Genomic DNA, 24,389 nt, shown 5'->3' with positions numbered 1-24,389 from the left:
ACTTGCAGGACATGAGTCATACAGACTGCGAGTGTCGAAGGCTGAGTGAGACACGGTCCGTCCAGTAAGGTTATAGGCGTTTCACTGAATCCCTCTCTGCACATTTTCCCCCAGTTTAAAATATGACTAATGCTTGCTTTCTTCTCCCTTGTGTCTACTGAGCCTGTAGGCACACCTGCTAAAAGAATTGTTGCTGGCTGCGTACCTACACGGCACAGTAGGGATGGGACCCCGCACCTCACACAAGTCTTTCCAGGGGAATACAGAACTGCATTAAGTAGAAGAATGTTTATAAAACAGAAACAAGACATACACTGGAATGCCCTTAACTTCCACAAAAGTCAGCTCAAACCATTACATGTAGCAGGAGTGAGACCTAGAAAAGACTGCGTTGGGTCAAGATACATGAAATAGCCCAGCAAAATGTGATATCATTGCTTTTTATTTGCTAAAAATAACTGCTTTCAAATGCCGACCATTTGTTTTGGTAAATATTACAATATGAAAATCCTAACAGCATCCTCTGTAAAAATATATATATTTTTTAAAAAAGTAGATAATCTGATAACCATCATATTATACTCAAGGGGTTTATGATGGGAGTTGAAATCACTTCTATCACATTTGGAAACTGTTATAAATAACATATCATGAATAAGTTGTTCAACTGTGATGGTTCCAAAAACTTCAATACATTAAGATGTGTTTGCTCCACTGAGTCCATCTTTCTCTTTGCCAAAGGAAACAAGATTTTGCATTTTAGAGTATTTTAGAAAATTACTGTTCAGTCTTCCATTTCTACATGCAGTCCCCATTGTTCCTTGAATTGCAAGAGATACATTTCTTGGTCCTCTGATGATTTATCAGACACCTCTTTCTCATACAGTCTGGACAAAATTCCATCTTTGTCAGGACCATCACACTTGAATACTCCTTCACACACCTGATTTTCAACACCGGACAAGGTAGGAATATACAGTCTTCCAGTATGAGGATCCCAATCTACTAATATGGTCTGTCCACCCTCTTTTTCTGTGAGGCCCTGTGCTATTTCTTCCAGCTGAGGATAGGATGTCTGCCCAGATTTTTCAGTATCCAAGTCCACCAAGCCGATATGGGTCTCACCCGGCAACTCATCTGCTGCATCAGCCATCTTCAAATTAAGTTCCTCTATTTTCTGTCCCAAACAAGGGTCTGTTGCCTTCACCTCTAGTTGGGGGCAATATGGCTGTCCTGTTTTCATATTAATCAAGTCCCCCAAAGCAATCTGTGGCTCACCTAGTAGTCCCCTGGAGGCAAAGGTCTTCTCTTTCAAACTGAGATCTTCTAGTTTATTACCAGGACTGAAGTCTTCAGCCCTTACATCATGTTCATACTCCACAGCCCCTGCACTCGTCTGTCTCAAAGTATTCTTTGTTCCAGTCTGGCCACAAGAAGGCCAGTTCCCAGTTTGGTCCAGTTCTGCTAAAATATCCTTTTCATGTGAAATCTCTTCATGTGAAATATCAAGCAAGTGTTTTGTTTCCAGCACTTCTTTTGTAGATAAATCCTTCTCTTCAGTGCCATTGTAAACAGTGTAGTAATGGGGACTTTTCCTTTCTGGTAGATGACTGGATTCCTGAGATGGTTTGTACTCATCCATGTTAACAGTGATAAGGTTGACCACGATTTTTTCACATGGTATGAAAACCTTTTCTTTGCATTTGTCAGTGTAGTGCCATACCTGGAAAGCAAAAAATAATTTGGTTTGAGTGAAGTATAATAAAAAAAATCCACCTTGCTGCTTCTTATACTGTCATGTATTTTTAAAATATAAGGCTAGGCTAGACCTTATTAGGAGGTTACTGCAATTTAGGGAAGAAGGAAGTTCATCACATAAACCTCCAGGAGTGTTAATACGCTCTACTTTTTTAATTCTATCCAAAGTAAAACTATATTATGACCAGCTCTAATATCCATTTTCTCACCTTCCCCACGTCAAAATAACGGTTAGAACAATTCTGCAGATTCCGGTTTTGTTTCCACCAGCACAAACTCAAGTGACTTTGGAGAAAACATTGAAGTTGTCCTTGGGTCACAGATGACAGAATCTATTCCACTCTTTTTGACCAGCAAAGAGGAAATGCAGTCAAAACCACATCCCACAAGCACAGGGTCAGGTACCATGTTAAGGTATAGCTTACAAAGAGTTAAATAATAGCAGGTCTCTTTTTGAGAGAGGAAGCTATACAGAAGGTTGAAGTGCAGTGTATGGAGCCCACACTGTGCAGTCTGTCACAGGCTGCTTTTGTGACTCTGTGATAAATCATCTAGTTAAACCATAGGAATCTTTCTGAAACGAGTAATATTTCTAACAGGAATAAATACTGTATAAGCTGTCACGAAATAAAAGTGCAATAGAAAGAACAACAACCAGAAGCTGCACTTCAGTGCTTTCAAGCTTGATAGGAAGACTAAGACCACTAATCGGTGTACCAGGTAGTCTGAAAGCTCCCCCAGGTCAGAAGCGCTGGACCAAAACAAACTGCTTATTCCGCCTCCCCCTGACCACACGGGGTGCCCGTGTGGAATAGTCTGTAGGTTGGGGAAGCCAGAGAGCGCCATTGAAATACCAGGTCTATATTCATTTGTTACCTTAACATCAACTGAATCCAGAGGTGGAGAAATAAAATTGAAGCTTCGAAGTGGTCATAAAAAAGTGCAACGGACATTAAAAAAAAAAAAAAAAACAACATAAAAATTATATATTTATTAGGAAAAAAACTTTTGGAGTTGACGTTTAGTCTGTTATTCAGTGGGAATTTTTCCGTACGTACCCCTTTACAGTCCAAGAACATAAAGAGCTCTGTTCTGCTAGCCTTCTAAGGAAGACCGAGCTATCTCCCCCTACCTTGCCTTGTGTCCCAGGATAAAGAATAAAGAGTAAGAAAGCCAGAGAAAGACTTCTTATCAGGGCTTGTAGTGCCAATGCACAATGGTTTTAAACTGAAAGAGGGCAGATTTAGATAAGGAAAAAATTCTTTACTATGAGGGTGGTGAGGCACTGGACCAGGTTGCCCAAAGAAGTTGTGGATGCCCCATCACTGCAAGTGTTCAAAGTCAGGTTGGATGGGGCTTTGAGCAACCCGATCTAGTGACAGACGTCCCTGCCCACAGCAGGGGGCTTGGACTAGATGATCTTTGAAGGTCCCTTCCAACCCCAGCCACTCTGTGATTCCACGATGCTGTGGTAAAGTTAGTGCCTCATCAGGTGCAGGAGGTGTCTCCATGCTGATCTGAACACACTGCAGCAGCAGCTGCTCTACCGCCTTCTGAACCCACAGTCCTCCTCTGAACATGTCTCCTATCACCTCTGTGCTGCTCTAGATTTCTTCAGAAAGATCAGCATGTTGAAACCAACTCCCTTATAGCTCCCATCCCACGATGTCATGCAGATTGGATTAACATCAAAGCCTTCATTCATTACTGTAATTGCATGTTTACGCTTGAGCAACTTGTTTAGAGATAACTGTGAGAAAGCTCTGCTGCGCTCATGAGCTGGAAACCAATAGTGTTTCTTAGACTTTATGTGTTCTTTCTAAAAATTACCAAACTTTGCAGCTCTAAGAAACTTGCAAATATTTTTACATAGAAAGTGTATTTGGGTTGTGTAAATAACAGGATATGTTTGTTGTTACATTTTTGGCTGTTAGAAAACGGTGCAGTATTTGAAAGGATTCCTGAAATCCAGATTAAACTATCTGTATGATGCACATGTGCTAAATCCTTCACAATCACAATTAAATGGTAAAATGTGGCAATACCCAGTAACAGTCCAAGAAAACATCACGGGATTTCCGCACTGCTTAATTACTTTCTCTTTTTGTTTCTGATTTTAACCAATTAATAACTTTTATTCATTGAATCTCTACTGTGCTTCCTCCTAGATCAATTTAGGGAGCACTGACTTCCTAACAGAATTTGCCCTGGTGCACCTCAGACTTTGCTTATGGCAATGATTCTTCCCAAACTAAAAGCTCTGTTCTGGTCCTCATTAGGTCCGGTCATCTTTTCAAATCTGGGCATCTTTTTAGACACCGTTGCTAACTTGAGTTATTACTCCATTTTTCTTGCATTTAATAACCCTCAATGTGATGTTCTTTTCTTGATCTGAGCGGCAACTAGAGCTTTTATTTGCAGCTAACCTTGGTTTCCTCCCAGCTGACTCGGAGCCCTGGAAAATGCACAGCTCTCCTGTGAGTGACAAGGCTGGCAGTGACCTCCTGCAACAGAGAACACTTACCAGGTTTGTCGGATGTTTCTGTTTGCTCACATCGATATACCTGTGCACACAATAGCACGTCATTGAAATCAAAAGGACGGCAAGCATGATAGGCAGAACATATCCAAATACGAGTGTTACAGTCTCATCTGCTGTTTTATCTGTTAACAAAACAAAAATTTTTATTGTACTGAGCAACTTTTTAATGTATTTGGATAGTAATGTGCATTCATCACATTGCTTTTTGGATATGGGATGCGAATGGTTTAGATAAACAAGGAATTCACAGGAAATTTTTAAAAATGACATTTGAGCTACAGGACAAATTTTTATTATCATCTAAATTATAAAGTAAATTCTAAAAAGAAGTAGCGATCCGTCCCTCAGGTTCTCCTGTTGCTAATTTTTTTCCCCCCGAAACTGACCCAGATCTGCTACTCCCAGACCTCATTCAAGGAGAAAAAATATTCTCCATTCACTAAGACCCAAAGAATGCAGATCCTTTTCTTCAGAGGTACTGTTTTTCCTTCCAGTTAGTAGACCCCAGCTATGTTTTATTAAAGGCAAAGATTTTTTTCATCAGTACAAAAGCATAGAGGGGAGAAACAATGCTAGCTTGTCACTCTCAGAATGGATACATAAAAGACTTACAAACTCAATAACTGTGGGGTTTTTTTTTTCTAACTTGCATCTTCTTTCTGCAACTAGCCAGCCTACACGTACCTTTCAAAGTAGCAATGCAATATTCTTTAGAGAACCCACTGTGCAAAAGTGGTGTGGTGACATATATCTGTGCACTGACACAATAAGCTGTTCCAGGTTCTAACCAGGGCACAACCAAGGTGTTGTTGCTGACGGAGAACCACCACTGGAAGACATAAAAAAAGGAATTTTTTCCCCCTTTAACTCCTCACTCACAGAAAGATAAAGATCTTATACACAAAATGTGTTGCAAGCACACAAATTTTCCAGAAAGAATAATGATCCTGTAAGAACTGTCAGCTGCATCCTCCCCCCCCCCAATACAATTAGGTCACATCCTCTCTGAATATTTTGTCTTCCATCCAATCATTCTTCGACCACTAATAAACAATTTTCTGCTTTATATGAAGTAGGACCATGTACCACCACTAGCCCACATTCTCATGCTGACGTTGCAATAGAGCTAAAGCATCACTCCAGCCCTGTCCTGACACGCAGACCAATAAAAGGCACAAGGTACAGTTCCACAAAAATCTTTCAAGTTGGGATGTTCTGGTAAAGATAGAAGCCTTAGAATAATGGGCGTTATGTAGACCTTGGAATCCAAAGTAAAGTAATCGCTCTATGTCAAGCATTTTTATTAATAAACAAAAAACCCCAACCCCAAAACAAACAACCTTTTGTATACCTCTAATTGCTAATCTTGGCATTTTAATATTCCCTTTAACAAAAGGACCTTTTCAGTGTAAACTTTCTGTCTCTTTTCAGGAAATTCAGAGGTTTGCCAGGCAGAGATTGTGCCTGGAGGATGGGAACAGAAGAATGAATGGTTTTGTAACTGAACACTGAACTCTTCCTCATCTACTGTGTTTATGCTGGGAACTACTACTTGATAATGAAATGCAAATCTGCAGAGACAGACAAATGAAGATGTTTAGATGTGGTGACAGAGGATGCACTTTGTCACAATGTATTGCAGGTATTGCCAGGAGACTGACTGGCTGGGGAACAGCTCTGCCGAAGAGGACTGGGGACGGGCAAAAAGCTGAACGCGAGCCAGCAACGTGCCCTCACAGCAAAGGAAGCCAACAGCATCCCGGGCTGTGTTAACAGGCGAAAAGGGAGCAGATGGAGGGGAGGGATTATCACCCTCCACTCAGTGCTCATCAGACCACATCTGTGACCAGTTTTGTTCCCTGCAATACATAAAAGGCTGAAAAACCGGAGTGAGTTTAGTAGAAGGTCACCAAGATGGTTGGGGCTGAAGCACTTGCCCTGTGAGGGGAGGCTGAGGGACTGGAGTTTGTTCCACTTGGGAAGAAGTGATGGCTTCAAGGGGACCTAACAGCAGCTCCCAGGATGAGCCAGGGAGGTCATCAAGAAGATGGAGCCAGGCTCTTCACGGTGCTGAATGGTTGGAGGATGAGAGACAATGAGCGTAAGTTCAGAAAGAGAGGTTCAGATTGGATGTAAAGAAACACTTTTTCCCCTAAGAGGAAAGTCAAGCAGTGGAACCGGTTGTGCAGTCCCCATCCTTGGAGATTTTCAGGATGCAACTGGGCAAACCCTGAGCAACCTGGTCTGAGCTCACAGCTGATCCTGCTCTGAGAACAGGACTTTGGACGAGAGACCTCCTAAGCTCCCTTCCAACCTGAATGATCCTACAGTTCCTATAAGGCTGTGAATCCTATTTCAATCCTTGCTGTGACAAAGTGCATTTCAGTAAGCACGGCAGCACAGTTCTCCAGCCTTGTCAAAGCTTACCCTCTTCTTTGTTTTTTTGTTGAGGACAGACACGTTGTATTGCAGGCCAGGATACACTTGAAGCAGCGATATGGATTCTTCCTCAGGACTTCTCCTCCACTTCTCAGGAGCAGTCAGAATGATTGAAATAGATTTCTCGGTAGAAGATACACTTACCATGGGTGGGTCAATTTTAGCTGGAAAAATGAAGATGTAAGAAAAGCAGTCAAACGTGGCAGAGGCACACCAGTTTGACCATGCAGTTTCTTAAAGTGGATGACATAAAATTTTTGTAATGTTTTGTGGAGTCTCAGTGGGACTTCGAACAATTCATTTATATTGGTAGAAAATTATTTTATCAGATAACTAAGAGGACCCTTACAGTGAGAAGGTGAATACTGACTTGGAATTTTGCCTAGGAATTCCTGTGACTTCACAGGATAAACAACATTGAAACTCAATTTGCTGAAACAAGCTAAATTACCAGTATGCTCTCAGATTATCTGGCACAGATAAGAGATATTGTGCTCTAGAGTAAGATTACTATTTGGATTAATAGAGACTTTACAAAATCAAAGTTCTTTGTGCTGTGGATGTGCCACAGCTTTTATTTACCTTGAGTAAAGATTTACCATAGCATAAGAGAGTATTCAGTATATATAAGACTGTATCCATAACACATATATCCAAATTCTGATATGACTATTTCAATTACTTCTGCCAAAAGCATAAATGTGAAACAACTGCAAAAAAAAAAAAACTAACCTAATTTTAAAATTAAAATATCATATGCTATGAAGGCACATGCAGTCTGAGTACACAGTATTAATCGAGGCCATTGAAGATGTGGCTGTGCGATTAGCTTTCCTTACTGTCTGTAAGAGGGTTGAATCGAGTGGTCTCCATCCAGTCAGAGCACATCCCATTTACGAAGGCTTTAACGCTCGCGTAGTATTGTTCTTCGTAGTCAGAGGTCTCGTTGGAGAGGTCGCACCATGTTCTGTTGATATTCCTGCATTCTGGCTTCCTAATCCATTTGCCAACACCATATCTATATTGAAAAATAAAGAGAAAGGAACTATACAAAAGCTATCGCCATGATATTAGTCACCTGATTATATAGCTCAGAAACTAATGTTACAGCCGATAAAACAGTCTGCTTGTTTTGCATAAATCTGCAATTTCAAGGAATTCCCAATGTCATCTGAGTTAAGACACAAGATTTCCACAAGTTTTTAATGAAAAATAAATCAGAGCAGGCCCTATCCAGAAGAGGACATACGGAACTAACTAGGATGTTACTGATACTGATCTAAGTCCAGCTTTGCTTACACAGACCAGAGATCTCTCAAGTTCAGTCTCCACAGCTTTAGTTTAAACTCTAAACACAGGATAACAGAGTCAGGATAACTATTTATATAGAGATGAAGATTTCTGTCAGAATGGTCAGTGCCTCATCCTGGTGTACGGAGACAGATGATGCTCAGGGTCTCCAAGATGAGCAGACAGGAGACTTACTTGTCACTGACAGTTACTTCTTTTTCTTGTTTAAAAGAAAGACTCCACTGGAATACAATGTACTTCAAAACCCTTCTGGGTGAAAAAGGGGTATAAACGTGCCACCAACAATGCCTCAACAACTGACCAACTCTTATACGCTAGCAGAAGAAATCAAGGTTAACTTGGAAAATTCTGCCTGGATTTGCTCAGAAGCTCCTGCTCCTCAAATTCACATTATGCAGGAAAGAATTCCCCTTTGGCTGCTAATTAGTAAGGGCACGTGGCAGCTTCTACGTTACTGCAGAACAGTATCGTTCCCCAGCATTTTCGACCTAGCTGGAGGCCTTCCTCTCCTAGGCAGGTAGAAGTACATATGAGTATTTTTGTCTTCAGTGTGAGAGATGGCCGTACCTATGACTACGGACTCTTCCATGGACCAACTAATCTTGCAGAGTCAGTGTAGCTAGGGCCTTTGGAGCGTTTTACCTTCTACGCAATTAATATTTATTCCCTAATTACTGAGCCCTCTCCCCTTTTCTAGGAGGTGGACTATGTTGCTCCTCTGTTAGCACAACAAGCAAGGTCTGGGCAAAAAAGTTTGCGGCCTCTGACTGCAGAAGCAACTCCTTGCTTTTTTTTAATAGCCAGTACAAGTTTCAGGAAACTTCTGGACATCTCAATTTGGTTTACTGCCACGAAAAAATTACTAGACCAAGGGAAGTGTTCATATTAGAGGTAAAGACTGGGAGCATTACATCATCCATGATCACAGTACTATGCCTATAAGCTAAACTTCCAGCATTGTCCTGCAGAATGACCTAGTGCTCTCTCAGCGGCAATAAAGTAAACAGATTCTGGTCCTCACTGAAATTCCTTGATATCCTACAAAGGTGCAGATGTTGAAAATAGGAGGGTCTGATTCCAATCACCTTACTTGGTTTTCTGCAATACTTGATAACCTCAGTGGATTTTCTCCTAGACTAGAGAGGCTTGCAGGATCAGAAAAAAACCTTTGGGAGTTGGATCTGTTAGAAAGGACCAACGAAACACCGGGTGCTGTTAATCTATTAACACTACACCTCCATATCTAAGTGTGTACAAAAGGCTAATGCGTACAGATGCCAATCTACAGCACAGTCTTTCTTCATCCTCCTGTCTCATTTCTCAGGAATGTCCCTGAAAGATTCCATGTTGCGTCCTACACGTCTTTAATAGGAAGAGAGTCTCCTTATAATTTTTTTTTAACTGGATCTGAAGTAAGTAGTACCAGAAGTAAAAGCTAAAAACCATATTGCTTAACTCTAACCCACATTTTAGTTCTCCTTTCTTTACTTTTTAGCAGCCCTACCTTCCATAAAGATTTTTTAAATTATTATTTAAAATGCTAAAATAAAAGTCAGTGGGGGATAAAATAAACAAGCCAACTTACACCGAATACTTCACCTTGTAGAGTACTCCATCTCCTGTGCCTTCAGGTGCTGACCAGTGAAGGACATTCTTCATGTTTATAGATTCAAAATGGACATTCCTAGGGTTGGGCAGAGAACAATACAACTCTCCTGAGAAAGAAAATAAGAAAGGAACAACATACACTAAGAATCTGCAAATTCTTTTTGCTTCCAAGTTAACCAAAAAAGATACTTATTTTTAAGTAAGCCATAAAATTCTACATATTGCCTTTCTTACCATGAAAAGCACAAGGTTGTTGGCCACAGAATTTATTTATTTATTTATTTTAATAAAAGCGTCCCTAGCCAGTGCAGACCCAAATTCCATCTGTATGACTGCATTTTTTCTCTAGCAAAAGTGGCTTTGCCATTTGTGACAGGCATTGGCATAGAAATATCTGGGGACTGGAAACTAAAGCTAGAAAAGTTTGGTGTAGAAGAGACACGCATTTTTTAAATTGTAAAGGTATTTGAATATCAGAACAATTTAACACTGGAAATTGTAAAAATATCCTTAATGCTTCAGTAGAATTTCTGTTGTAGCTGAGTGGACTTAAAAAACGAAACCAGGTATTTTTAAAAAGACAAGCGGAGTCTACTGCAAACGCAGCTTTCCAAAGAGAAGTGTGACTTCATAGTGGAGAATCAGACTGGTTGAACACAATAGCCCCAGCGTCATTTGATCATCCACGTTGGTTCTCCAGAAAGTCAAAAGTGAACACCTACTGTTAGGTCACTCATCTAAATTGCCGTTGATTGCACCAGCTTTTGAAATGAATAAACAAGCCAGTCTGGGGCGCTTAAGAACCCAGTTTCACGTCTTCCTAATACTCCTAATCTAATAAATTTAATAGAGATGCTCCCATTGCTAAACTGCTTGCAGAACAGAGGCCCATGGGCCCAGGTGCAGAATGCCAAGCTCCAATCCCCAGCACCTCCTGCCATGAGACCTGTGCCCCTGGGAGCAACCCTGAGACCAGCACTGAAGCTGCAGCTGCTGGGAAAGAGCTTCTCATTGCAAGTGGCCACCAGAGCATAATAGGGAAGAGAAAAAGTCACTCTGTGGTTCTTCAGGACTTTTCAAAACCCTTTCAGCCCTTCCTCCAGGGATACAATTCTAGTTCTTAAGATAACAAGAAGAGACAAAGAAAGAGGGAAATAAAGCACATTAACACAAACAGTGGGAACCTGTCCGAATGAATAGTCCTTGACCTTTGTTATTTCCGTAAGTGGACCTTAAGGTTGAGGGTTTTTTTAGTATATTTTACTATTACTAGACTAATAGTGTTCATCCTCCTGTACATGTAACTTATAGTTGCTTTTGTAAGTAAAAGTCACCACCATTTTCCTGATTAACTTGCTGACTTGTAGCTGTCTTTGAGCCAAACAGTAAAAGCTTTTATCTTCAGTAAATTTATTAAAACAATCTCCTTGCAATTTTGTAGAGACCAATTACTTTAACCTGTCTCTGTGGAAACTCTGGGTTTTCCAAGCCTGTAGCTGTATGCTAATGTTCAAAACAAACTGCGGTATATCCCTGCATCTGTATCTTCAGATCACAAAGGTGTTTATGAAGGGTATTTCTAATGTTGCTTTCTTTTATCTGCAGCACTTAGCTAGTGTTCAGTGGCTTTCCAGTTTTTTTCTAGTCAGAGAACAAGTTTTGTCAGGTATAGTCCTTAAGGCAATCTTATTTATTTACAAAAAGTATGTAGAAAGTCCCATTTCCTTGAACACTTGGACACAAAAATGCCCAGTGACGGTCATCGTGTAAGAGATCAAACCATAGACTCAGCTATAATGAAATAAAAGAAGTGTCAGGATGCCAGGGGATGTGAAAGCAGCAGCAAATGACCTTCAGGAATCTACTTTACTCTCACATTTGCTTCCAAGTGGGAGATACAGAACCTAGAAAATAAAAGGTTTTAATTTCCCTCGAAATAAACGTCCTCTGCAACTGCTTTAGGTGAAACTAATCCAAATGTAAATATAAAGCTGCCCAAGAGAGCCAAGAAAACAGCCTAAAATTTGCAACATTTGTTCAGTAAAATAGAGAAGCTCCTAAACCACTAATGTGCATGCTACTAAGAAGAACAACCTAAAACCAGCATTATGTGGACTATGAGAAATCATCCATGCATCAAGTTTCATTCTTTATACCACATCCCAGCACTAAAGTGTATGAGACTACAGGAAACCCATCAACTGCATAATCACTAACCGTGAAAATGGGATTAAAAAATTAAAATAAAATCAGATGTCACACAATCCTGCCCAAGCCCTGAGAAAGGCAACCAGGCAATCCAGGTAGAAAGGCAGGGAGGGCCTGAGGCACAAACAAACTTTCTGCTGCAATTCCCCAGTAGGAGGAAATACAACATAGGTATTTTCTTAGATTGCTGGGAATCAAAGCCATAAAAGGCTTCTGATTAAAAGACAATGAGGAAAAACTAAAAAGCCCAACGAGGAGAGATTTAAGAATAAAACAGAGTCTGAAGGAGAATACAGTATATACTGCATGGTCCAAAAACCTCCAGAGGAAAGATTTAAAAAAATCATAGCCCTTAAACAGCAGCAGATGAGGAAGATGTTTGTCTCTAGTTAAGTTGGGCTCTGAGCAAGGCATCTGCTTTGCAGTGGTCATAAAGGCAGAGGAAGATAAACTCTTCCATAGGTTCGTTCATCTCTCTAGTTAGGATGGACCAGAGTGGTTGCACCTCTCTCCCTCCAGTGGAGATGGTGGTCGAGCCCATCAGCCTTGATCTCTGCTTCCTCAGCAGTTAAACTTATCAGAGATGCACCTTGGCCAGGGAGGAGTGGAAGGGAACACTGCACGTCTTTAAATAAGAAGGATAATGGATCCTCCACGTCCACCACAAACAAGGAATAAAAGGAATGGAGTCCAGTTTCAACAAGAAAGGAATCATTGGGAGCAACCCCTTGTGGGAAGAGGAGCGACATGTGAGGATGGGTCACTTGGGAGGGCTGCTGGATGTTTCAAAGGGCAGATTAGAAAAATGTCTACCAGAAATGACACTAATTTAGCTAATTCTGCCTAGGGGTAGTAGGATGGACTGGGTGATCTCTTAAGGTCACTGACAGCCTCATTTCGATAGGCCTTCTTACACTATCCTGTAGATCTGGCTTCTCACTGTGTAATAATACATTTGGCAGGGATACTGCTGAATCAGGTACAGGACAGCTAAAACCGTCTGTAATAGCTCACTTTTCACACCTTTTTTTCTTTAAAAGTTTTTAAAACGTGTAAGGTTTATGAGGCTAATCCATAGTCACCAAACTGAACAGGCTGGAGGCAGCCCGCTCATCACAGACAAGGGAAAGTCCATTGGTTTTCTCAGTAGTTTTTCTTTGCCTGTACCTTTCAACATTGTCCATTCTTGCATAAAAACATTTATATTCCTTGAGGACATTTTAATGCAGCAAGAGTCATGCATTTGTCTGTTACATTAAAATATTTTTAAAGTAGTAACATGTAAAAGTGTTTTTTTATTGATTTTTCTTTTTTTTATTTTAAGTTTCCCTCTCCCAGTGTGGTTTCTGCTGTGGTAAATGAAGTTTCAAAACAGAAACACTGACTGCAGCAGATGAGCCAATCTCAGCACGCAGAACCCACAGACTGTATCTTTACAAGATCTCAAGCATTACAACACTGTGTGCTCCCACCTGCCCCCAGCTCAGTGTGATTCAGAAGGCAGAAGGACCGAGACCGTTAACTTTCCATTAGCTGCAAAAGCAGAGATTTGGTTTCTATTTCTGCTCTTGCCCCTTTAGTAAAGGCTTCTATTTGCCCTTCCAACAAATCACGCATGTTTTTTATTCCTCAGTTCTGCATCTGTCAAACAAGAAAAAAAACTACCATACTCCCATATTGCTCCAGGAAAAGTTAAGAATAAAATCCTTCATGTCTATTCAATGCTCGGTAATATCAGGTGTGCGTAGAACATAGATCATACCTAGAGCTTGCATGTTCCATGGTTATCAGTCAGGAAAGGACTCAAGTATGCGCATCAGCCGCTTATTTCAGTAGCTTGTCTTTAAACACAATATAAACAGTTATATTCTGATTTTATTTCCATTAACCGGGATTAATAGCATGGGTGTCACATGGAGTATTTTCAGTTCGTACTGGCCTTCATGAGAGCAGAAATCAGTCATACATGTTGCTTTGCTAGGCTTAGTCTGTCTCAACCATAGTCTGCAATGGCTGTCATCACTTCCCAGTATAACAAAGTCACTTTATTTCTTACACGAAAGAAACTGGAGCCTTCATGACTGTCTTTGGAAATGCTGTAAATCAAACCTCGAGTAATATCATTCTTTACATCTTTATGACTCTGCACACCTGGACTGGAAAGACAGTAATAATATAGGCTTGCACAATTTACCACCACAATGAAAAGCCAAGTCCTGATCTTAGAATAAGCTATTGCGAGACTCTCCAAAATAGACATGACTTAGCCTGAAAACACCTTCACATGTGAGTGAAAAAACCCACTGACGTCAGTGAGATTATTCACATAAGTAAAAGACTGCATGGCAGGTGCCTCATCTTCTCTTTATGAAAGTGTCTGTTGGGTTTAAAAACATGGTGTTAATTGCATAGAGCTCCCTGCCAGGTACGTGCCTTGCTCCAATCAGTACTACTCAAAACTTAGTTTTCCGTATCCAGCTATACACACACACAGACGTATATACAAACACAAATATAAACACACGTCATTTCCATGTTGCAACTATTATCTGTTCAATGTATCTGCTTTTTATCTGCTCGGAGGCACTGTTGCCTAACTCAAACAGCTGCGTTTAACCTCAATGCTACAGAACAAAACACAGCCGCAACTACCTGTGCCCTCTCGCTATAAACAGAATTGTTAACTTTTCATTTGGGTTAGATAACCTAGCAGCTGCAAAGCATAAAAATATACAAATACATAAAAATACAGATTTTTTTTTTTTTTTTTGGTACACTAGCTATAGTTGTGGGTGGGGAAAAGGCACCCCCTGAAAGTTGACCTGTTGGCACAGACATTCCTTCTGTGTAAGTACTGTTGTTGACTGCACGGCTCTCAAGCGCAGCAATCATCTGCTGTATTTTACTGTGGCATGGCTACAAGGGTGAAAACACCAAGTTATCCAATAAAATAAAATGAGAAAGAAGGTCACAGTGCTTCTTTAGACAACTGTAAGATATAATTTAAGACAGTGAGTGATGTAGAAAGCATTAAGACAGATAGGTGAGCCTTACTGCAACACAGCTTTCCCCATTAGCCGCAGCAGTAAAACCAGGGACTCCTCCTCTACAGTCATCTCAGAGTTTAAACGAGGAACTCCTTTTCTGAGAATGACCGAGACTTTGGCTTCAATTGCTGTTGATTTTCTTACATGAAAGTGGCCCTTGGGATCACCTCCGACGGAAGCGGCTCCTTTGTGCTCGGCACTGAATTTATGGGCAATGCCACAGGCACTCCCCACCCCTTGCCGTTTGCAGGTGCCACTTCAAGGCCACGGATGTAATCCACGCTTACACACCTCGGTGAGAGGGCAGCCTTTCAAACAAGCTGAGTCCCCGATTCACCTTCTCCCACTGGGAGCTTAGACCCACCAGTGAAGCCTCAAGCAACTTCGGAGCAATCTACGCCACCAAACATTCACTTCTGGCCATGCCGTAAGCCACTGCCCTTTCTTTAGTCTTTCTGTTCAGCTTTATTGACTTCCAGCAGCCTCCTGCGAAACCTTGCTTGCTCCTTCTATGCTGCTGCTCTTCATTTTTTACAGAATTCTTGCTCTCTTCTTCTTGCTCCAGCTCATCTGTTTCAACGGTTATGGTCTTCTCAGTGAGAAATATTCCCTCAAACACATGCCCTAAGCATAACATAAAAACAGTCATACTCCGTCAGAAGAAATGTCTGTTTAGCATCGTGTTCAGTGGCACTCACCAGTAGAGGGTTGGGGCTGTCTTTTCTGGCACATCTGCAGCCTCAAGCAAGCTGGCACTGGCCATGCAGCAATGCGAGGGAGTACACCAAGTGGTAAACATGGGAACAGAGCCAAAAATGGAGATCAGAACTCACAGAGAGGAAAGGAAACCCAGCATAGCCAGGAATACACATTAGCAAATGTCAGAACCTGCTATTAGTCATCCTGGCGACAATTTAAACAAATGAGTTAATTTTTTTTTTTTTTTAATTAAATGGGCTTGAAAGTTTTTCTCTGTGCTGATTCTTTTAGACTCAAACTCAACAGGCTGGATAATGAGGAGGAGGGAGTCATTACAGCTTAGCTGCTTTTCTCCTGGTGGGTTGCTGGAGCTCTGGGACCACTGAGTACGTAGCGGGGCTAGTGAAACCCTTTGACTCGAGCAGCGCTGGTGGGAATGTGGGGAGGAGCACAGAGGTGATTTCCTGTTCAAGTCATAACAGAGCTTGAGAAGTAACCACAAAGCACACTCTTGCTCTCCCAGAACAGGAGCCCATTGTAACTCCCTGTTCAGAAGAGGCACAGGGGAGAGAAAGATGGGGACGGCAACGGAGTCGTAAGACTCACTGTAGACCAGATGGTGGAGCAGACAGAAAAGCGTGAGAGAAGAGGTGGGGAAACGTAAGAGAAGGACAAGACTGGGGCATGTGGGGGTTGTTTTTGAAGAAACAGGCAGGCTGCCATCGGAAACAGGTGAACCAGAGGAGGTCATTCAGGAAAAGAGTGTGAGTGGAAACACAGCCTGAAGAATAGGAGAGACGCAGAGGGGGAACTGAAGCTGCAGCTTGCCCTAAAATGCTCTCCTCCATGTCAAGCCTTGCGTTTATTTCTCTAAACCATGTCCTAACATATAAAAAACACCCCTACAGAGAATAGTGGTCAAAGAACATTTCAGACTCAGTTCAGAAAGATGCAACTTCAGAAAGGAGAAAGTCTTGCCAGTCCATTGAAGGTTTGCTAGGAGAGGGCCATGGCAGCTCACGGCCATCCCTTTTTGTGAACTTGTATGACAGAAACAAAATAAACTGAATTTTCTTCCTACTGTGTTGAAGGTTTGCAAGTGCAAGAGTAGAGCTCATACTACATGACCATGCCCTGCTGCAAAAACCTTTCCTTGATGCACACCAACTGGAGAAAGTTATTGTAGGTATGTTTTCTATTAATTCTGAGTGATCAATACCGGCTTGAAGCAAGGTGAGTGAAATTCAAGGTGTGCTGGTCTAAAGTGACTTACAACCTCTTCAAGGCTTTCAGAGTCATAATCCATCACAGGTGTTTTGTGTTTGGTTTGTCGTTTTTTTTTTTTTTTTTAAATTATCAAATTGAATGAGTTTTTGTTAAATTTGGAATGCAAAAACATTTTTTGTCAAAAAGAACCAAATAAATTTTCAAAGCCCACTGTTGACAGAATTTCATGACAGAATAGCTGCTTTTTAAAACAGATGTTTTGAAATTATATAAAATATTAAAAATAGCCCAAATGTCCAGCATCTAATTTTGAGGATGAACATGTTTAACGTTACCAATTTATTACTACTTAGACCAACCACAACCCAGCAGCCAAGAAAATGAAAGCTTAATTATAACACCTCTGACATCTTATGTTTGTTTTTCAAAATACCCCAGGGTTAAGTAAGCTTTTTGCTTGAAATATTGTAAAAATTATGCTATGTGACAGTTACCAGCTGAATCCTGACACACCACATTTTGGAACACTCCTAATCCGTCCTTACATAAAATACCTATTTTTTTATACATAACCTGAGCAAAAATTTTGGCTTTCATTATTTGGTGCTGGCTAATATCTATTAGGCAACAACAGTCAGCATTATATTTATTGCCCAACGTGTTGCTCCATACTCTCTGACCTACTGATGGCTTGGCTAGAGAAGGGATTTTGTTTTTCTTGGAGTCCAAATTAATTAGCGAAATCCCCTCTTCTGAATGCACATTTTCCCTTGGCCAGGAGATGGAGTGTGATGTTAATGGAGGGTGAGCACATGCCTTCATTTCTGAGGGAAAGGCAGTCCTCAAAAAATGCACTTCAGACACCACCTTCTGCATCCGAGATGTGAGAAGATGGTGTTTAAGAAAAGGGTAGATGAGGTGCTTAGGGACATGGTTTAGGAGTGGTGGTGTTTTTATCAGGGTAGGTTAATGGTTGGACTTGGTGATCTTAAAGGTCCCTTCCAACCTCACTGATTCTATGATTCTAAGAAGGACCAATGCTCCCAGCAAGCCTGCAACGCCTCATCTCTCACAGCTGCTGGTGTCACACAGCCATCCCTGTCTAAACAACCATAAAGGGCCTATTTCCAGTCCCCAGCCAGTGCTTGTACGTGGCGAGAGGCAATTTCAAGTTCACCCCGTGGGACAGCCAGCACGGCTCTAGGTTTGATCTCTTGCACGGTGCTGGAGACCAGCCGGCGATACCCCGACAGATGTGAGGCAGCCTGCCCGGCACCTCTGCTACTCAAAGCACTCCCAGAATTACCTTTCCCTCTTGCACCTCATATTTATGCTGCTCCCCACAGATGATCAAGGGCGTAAGTGCCTTTGGGAAACAACTGCCTGTAGAGAACTCGCAAGTAACGCAGGTTTCTTGGGGTACCCGCCCATTTCTGTTGGTCTCCTGTCAGGTGCAGGCTGGCGTGTTTTGAGGCACTGTATGACTGTTCAGTGTCCCACAGTAATTTCAGATGTGAACAAGTCAGTATCTAATTATAGGTTTAGTAGTATTTCTACTATCTTTCCTGTATGCAACAGGCGTTTTTTGTCAAAACCACCAGTCACGATTTTTAGACTCATTTGCCCGCCTATAGATTTGCTGCACAGAGGAAGTTATTCAACATAATCACCTACGTCTTCTACACGTAAGTTATGAAAGACTGTCAGAAATGGCATGCACAGTGACATCCAAGGGACGGTGCGGTGTCGCTGACGTTCAAGGGAACAACCAACACAGTGTGATGGGCTCAGGAGGGAGCTTGACCATGGCCTGGGCTGATGGAGGAGCTAGCTCTCCGTCATGTTTGAGCTACTGCAAGTTGATTTAGACTCAAGACTATACTTCTGCGCCTGTCTGCTACCTCCTTACAGTGGGAAAAAGCCCTGTCAGCAATTACACGTGCCTCAGTCAGTTTTCAGTGCCTCTGAGCCACATCCTCTACTACTTTGACTGCAGTCCCCACTAACAGCAGGCTATTGATGAACTTTCCCAAAAGACAAGGAAAGTCAAGACAAGTGAAGTTTCCTGCAAAGCAGATGCGATAATAAATACTAGCTCAACTGCTCCCTCCAGCCTTTAAGAAACCACTAGGAAATAAATTAACCCCTTTCATCCAAGGGCTGTAATACCCACTCGTGTGTGTTTTTATGCACGAAGTGTAATTAAGCTCAAATGCATTAAATCTCAGTAGCATCATGTAAGATTCCTGCACTTCCTGAAGCAACGTTCTTCTTCTCTTTGGACACATTCCTGTTCCCATCACAGAAGTGGGAGTGGAAAATGGAAGGCTGAAAAATAGCTAAGATATCAGGTAAGATTTAATTCAAGGTGTGGGGTATAAAGATGGGAAGAAAAGACTACAGTCTTCCTCCTTTCCCTTCGTTGACCTTAAAATCCTCTTGCAGCAGCTAGGCAGACAGGAGAAGTATTCTGTTTTTGATGAGAAAGAGATATAGTTTGTTTAATCTCTTCATATGTAAACTGTCCCATACCTCCGGTCCTACAATTTGTTTCCTTTTCTGTCTGATTTATGATATTCTGATTTTGCTGTACTGTTTTCAAGATAGGATGAGCAGTGGATAAAAACCTGCAAGTTACTGGTACACCAAATATAAAGCACAAACAGATCTGTACATCTTTAAAACACAGCTCTCTAATAAAACCTCATTTTTGTCCAGAGATGGGTCTGGCTTCCAGAATTCAGGCTCTTACAGAGCTAAGCGTCTTAAAATATGGGAGCTCCTGATTGACTAATAAAGGGCGATTTTTCTCTCTCTTATCTATTAATCTTGTAGTTGCAGATAATCAACATCACTTCTTGGAGAGATATCAATCAGCAGAAATCAATCTGCACAAGCCACAACCATAAAAACAAACATAAACTGGAACCACACACACAAGTGACTTGAGTAATCCTAACCACTTGCTTCTTTTGGAATTAAGACTGTAAAGGCCACTAGAGGACAACAGCCACGGAAGGGTAAGGTAACCAGCTACAATGGTGAACCTGAATGTTCGCACGGGGAAGTGCAACACACGTCTAAGTTTTGGACTTGAATCACAAATCCCAAAAGCATTCAAAGTTTCTCTAGAGAATGAACCACCTCCTTTAACGTTTCCATTCCTAGTTAACAGGCAATAAGAATTTGTCAAGTTGTGGAAATCATAAGCAAAGCCAACCACCAGGGCACAGATCAATCCTGCTGAGTATATAGCCCTGTACTAGGTAATACAAAATACTACGTGCACAAAACTGTCACATTTTCTGAGGGTTCAAAAATCATTATATTTTACAATATTTTTCCCCACTGCTCTTCTCCTCCCTACTGTTGCATGACCATATTTTTTTCTTCTTTGAATCATTTAGCTAATCGAATACAACAATTTTCTGTGAGTTCTTACTGCGTTTGGGTAACATACAGCCATCACTTTGAGTGCAATCTCTAAACTTCCCAGGCTATAGACATCGAAGAGTATATCCACAGGGTGATTACCCTGTTTAATACATGCACACTGCATGTATTAAACTTGTACTGACTTATATATGAAATAACCTGACATCTCAGTATGCTATTTAGTACTTTAGCTAATGCTTACTGGCTGCGTCAATGCAACAGATCCAAAATGTACCTTAAACCCCCTTGTGTCAACACCTAAGCATCTCAGCACTGTTCAGCTCAGAGCCAAGCATTTAACTTCTGTCCTTCACGAATTAGGACAGATGCTCAAAGACTGTGTATACATGCAGGAATAAAAGTGGTTGTTCGGGCTTTGTTTCTATCAAATTAAGCTAAGCAAGTTGCGTTTGCTGTCCCAGTTTTCAGAGGGAGTGAATTGCAAACAGCAGTCTCTCCCCTCCTCTCGAATCCAGGAGCAGCATCCACGCAAGGACTTTAAGTTTTTAGAGCACTGTGCGCGTGCTGACATCAGGAAGCCTTCTCAAGGATTCACTGTGGGTATGCGAGAAGGAAAGGACGTGGATTATTAGCACTGGAATACTGCCTGCCTTCTGGATGGTTTTAAGATGATAAAACATGCCTGGGCATCGATGTGGTCCCTAGACTCCAGCTCAGTGGCTTAACTGCAAAGCCCATACCATGACCCCTTTCAACCTTTTATTCTATATTTCCCAGAACAACATCTTGATCAAAAGGGATGTTTTGTACATTTCAGCATTCTAGTAACTGTGAAAGAAAACATACTGAAATTTGCTTAAAGGGAGGCCTGAAGCTGCTTTTGAAAATGTAGATCTATTTATTAGTAAAAATAGGATAAAGTGGAAGATGAAAAACAAAGACACTAAATCAGGTGTGTCAATGCAGAACAAGCAACTTATGCAACTATTAGAAAACGTTAAAAGGGGGAAGCTTTCACGGTCCCATCATAAGAAATGTATTTGGTACAGCCACGTGCCAACTCCAGCGGGATCTAAGGCTATGCCTACGTTTGTGAATAATGCAATTCAATACGAGCAGGCCTGTTACATGAGAATGTTGGTATTGAGAAAATCCTGTCTACACCATACACTATTCAGGCTTTTTTCTTTTTAACATCAGACTAGCTCTACTCGCTTTAGATATGCTGATGGAGCACATCTTCCAGGGCAGCTTCACCCAGAAGAAATCCAGTTCCAAAGCTGCGTCACAATATAGACAAAAGCACAGTAAGTGAAATGTCTGAGAATTTTGCTTCCAAATCACATGCCTTACCTGAACAAAAATAGTAAACATACCTTAAATATATCAAATTTATTCTACTTTTGCAGTACAGCATTCAGGCTCATTTCCCTTTCCTGAGAGCAAGTATATATTGTAGCATCCATGGCTTGCTTTCTTCTGTATAGATCTACAAGATAGACACTGGACTCTACCGGCCAGAAATTCTAAGGTTTCTCTAACTGCAGAAGAATGTGGGCAGGGAGACCTCCCCTAAGAGTATGCAGAAGGATTTAAGATGGAGCTTGATAAATTAATAGATTCTACTACTTCCAAAATTCAAGATGTTCCTTCCTACTCTTATCAGTCTCTTGCAAAAATTGCTAAAATCTCTCATGTGGTAAAGAGGAACATGCTATATTTCTTGAGCCTGTTGATTAAACAGTTAATTTTCCAATTTTTTCCATTTACTTTTCCATTTTCTGTGCTTTTTCATTTGTTCTAGAGTACAGATTTTTAAATGGCGAGTGAAATGCCAGTTTATAAAAATCCCACTGAAGTGCAGCGACAAGTGAAATTTTTGTCCTGTGCAATACCAGGCAATGCTCAGACAGCCTGTGAGGTGACACAGGTCACTGGACAGCAGCGCCCAAGAACAGAATGCAGTCAGAGACCACTGAAGCAGTAAATATAATCCAGTAAGGATGTTGTACCCACTAACACACCACAGTGAAAACAAAAAGGTGTTTTGCTCGATGTTTCGCAAAGGTCCAACTATAAATTAGCATTTAAGTGTGGCTGCCACGGAGTTCAGAAAAGGAACTCAACAAGAGGTCCCGAAGGGACTGGCACAGCACAGATCCCGTAAAAATGCAAGAACTGTAGTCTGTGAAGTCCTGCTGTAAAACTGCTTTCTATGGCACTTAGGCCCCGGTATAATCTGTTCCTATTCCAGCAACAGATCAAGCCTTTGGGGCAACTGCGGTATTTTCAGGACTGCATGTGCTCGCCACTGGCAACCAGGGCTTCTTCTGTTGGAAGAAAGTACCCAAAGCGACTCCTCTACCTATGACTTCACTTTGGAGAAAGAGCAGGAGCACTGCTATGACAGTTCTGCACCTCATATAATTTTTTTCCATTATTTGCAAAATCCTGATAGGCTGAATCAAAACAAGTTTTACTGTCCCACAGTGAAAGAGGTACAAATGGAAGCTCTAAGCTTTCAGTGGAAAGCACAGCTCTCCTTTCCGTGCTGCTATTGCTGACTGTCAACAAAAACCTGAAATTATGTCCAGCTACAACCTCAGGAATGTACAAACAGATTCCTTTCTCCCTTGAACCATAAGACAAAACCAACATAACTCCCTTGATATTTTTCTAAGCCATCTTTGGAAGCAAAAACAGTATTAATCAAATTTTATTTAATTTTTTTTAAAGGGCAAGTGAATGGCAGTTATGCAGATTTTCCGAAACACTTGCACTGATGATCAGCTGACTTAAATAAGATGAAAATGATGTGGTCAGTTACCTAAAAAGAAGCTGGCATCGGTACCTCTGAAAGCCACTCAAAATCACTGATGCGTAACAGAATCGTTTTTAAAAGAGTTAACCGAGACACGGTACTTAAGTGCTACTCAAGGGCATTCAGGGTATGAAGAACACTCCCTACTACCGTCGAGCTCCCACAGGATCTGGAAGTTTTGCTGTGGATTTAAATGGGAGCAGACTCTGTCATTACGTATTTAGTTTTGGAGGCAACTTTTGCAGCAGAGAACAAGAGCACGAAGACAGAGAGTAGGTTTCTCAGAAGATCTGCTCATCTCTGCAATGCCTTGCTCAGCTTTATACTCGAGCGATATAAAAAAGAGAAACCGTGTGTGATGCTTTTAAGAGCAGCAGGGGACCCACCATGCACACACATGCCACAGCTACGGTTTACAAGCACTTGGTAACATCCTTGCCCGTGCCGGGGACAGTTTACTATCTGAGCTGCTCCCGCAGCCCGCTCCAACTGCCACCTTCTCTGCTCCCTCTGTCCCCTTGTGCTGTCAGCGGAGGAGGGCTCCGGTCTACAGCTGGGAAAAGGGAATCAGAGCCACTCGGGACACCGGCACACGTGCTGAATATCGCTGCCAAAACCCCATCCTGCCTTCTGTTTTAATCTCTTGCCTGCTCAGGCAGGACTCCTGGGGACGGCGACTGCCAAGCACAAAGGAGGACACAAACACCGAAGGCATTTGGGGAATTACCCCCACGCGTACAACAAGGACTATGCCAAGAGCACGCTATCAACTTACAGCCGAAAGTAAATTAACATACAGCTCTGTAAAACCTAATTCCAGCATAACTATGGAGAAAAAAAAAAGATGCAGCAACGTTACAGAAATACCAGCCCTCTTCTTCCAGTTAAGTACGGGACGCCAGTCACACGAACACTGGATAAAGCCACGGCTGTCTTAACACGAAGGGCACACACCACCCCAGCCCGGGCCCGACCGGCGCCGGCAGAACCCGCCTCCCGGGACGCCTCCGCCGGCTGCGGCCGCCCGCAGGCACAGGGGCTCCGGCACGGCACGGCACGGCACGGCACGGCACGGCACGGCACGGCACGGCTCGGGGGGGGGGACGGAGACGAGCCCGCTCTGCCTGCCCCGCCACGATAACCCAGCGCGGAGACGACCCCGGGGACCAGAGATCCGGCTCTCACCCGCGGCCCGGGGAGGGATGCGCATCCCCCGCCGGGACCTGGACGGGCAGCGCCGCCACCTACCTGTGTGCGCCTCCGGGGGGGGCGGCAGGAGCAGCGGCAGCACCAGCAGCCAGGCCGCCCCCCGCCGCGGCCCGCCGGCGCCCAT

The 24,389-nt window shown here is 42.2% G+C and overlaps 1 protein-coding gene across 1 annotated transcript; it reads right to left on the bottom strand.

The window, feature by feature from the left end:
* Positions 1–698: 698 nt before the first annotated feature.
* IL20RA (interleukin 20 receptor subunit alpha) lies at positions 699–24,389 on the bottom strand (the record flags this gene model as incomplete). Its single annotated transcript, XM_082481646.1, has 7 exons — positions 699–1,723; positions 4,283–4,422; positions 4,985–5,129; positions 6,728–6,903; positions 7,579–7,757; positions 9,636–9,765; positions 24,305–24,389. The coding sequence occupies 7 exons, from the start codon at positions 24,387–24,389 to the stop codon at positions 785–787; spliced, it is 1,794 nt and encodes a 597-aa protein (XP_082337772.1). The 3' UTR covers positions 699–784.

The sequence above is a fragment of the Vanellus vanellus genome (assembly GCF_965231255.1).
Source record: "Vanellus vanellus genome assembly, chromosome: 3".
NCBI classification, from domain to species: domain Eukaryota; kingdom Metazoa; phylum Chordata; class Aves; order Charadriiformes; family Charadriidae; genus Vanellus; species Vanellus vanellus.
This window is presented reverse-complemented; position numbering and strand designations above follow the sequence as displayed.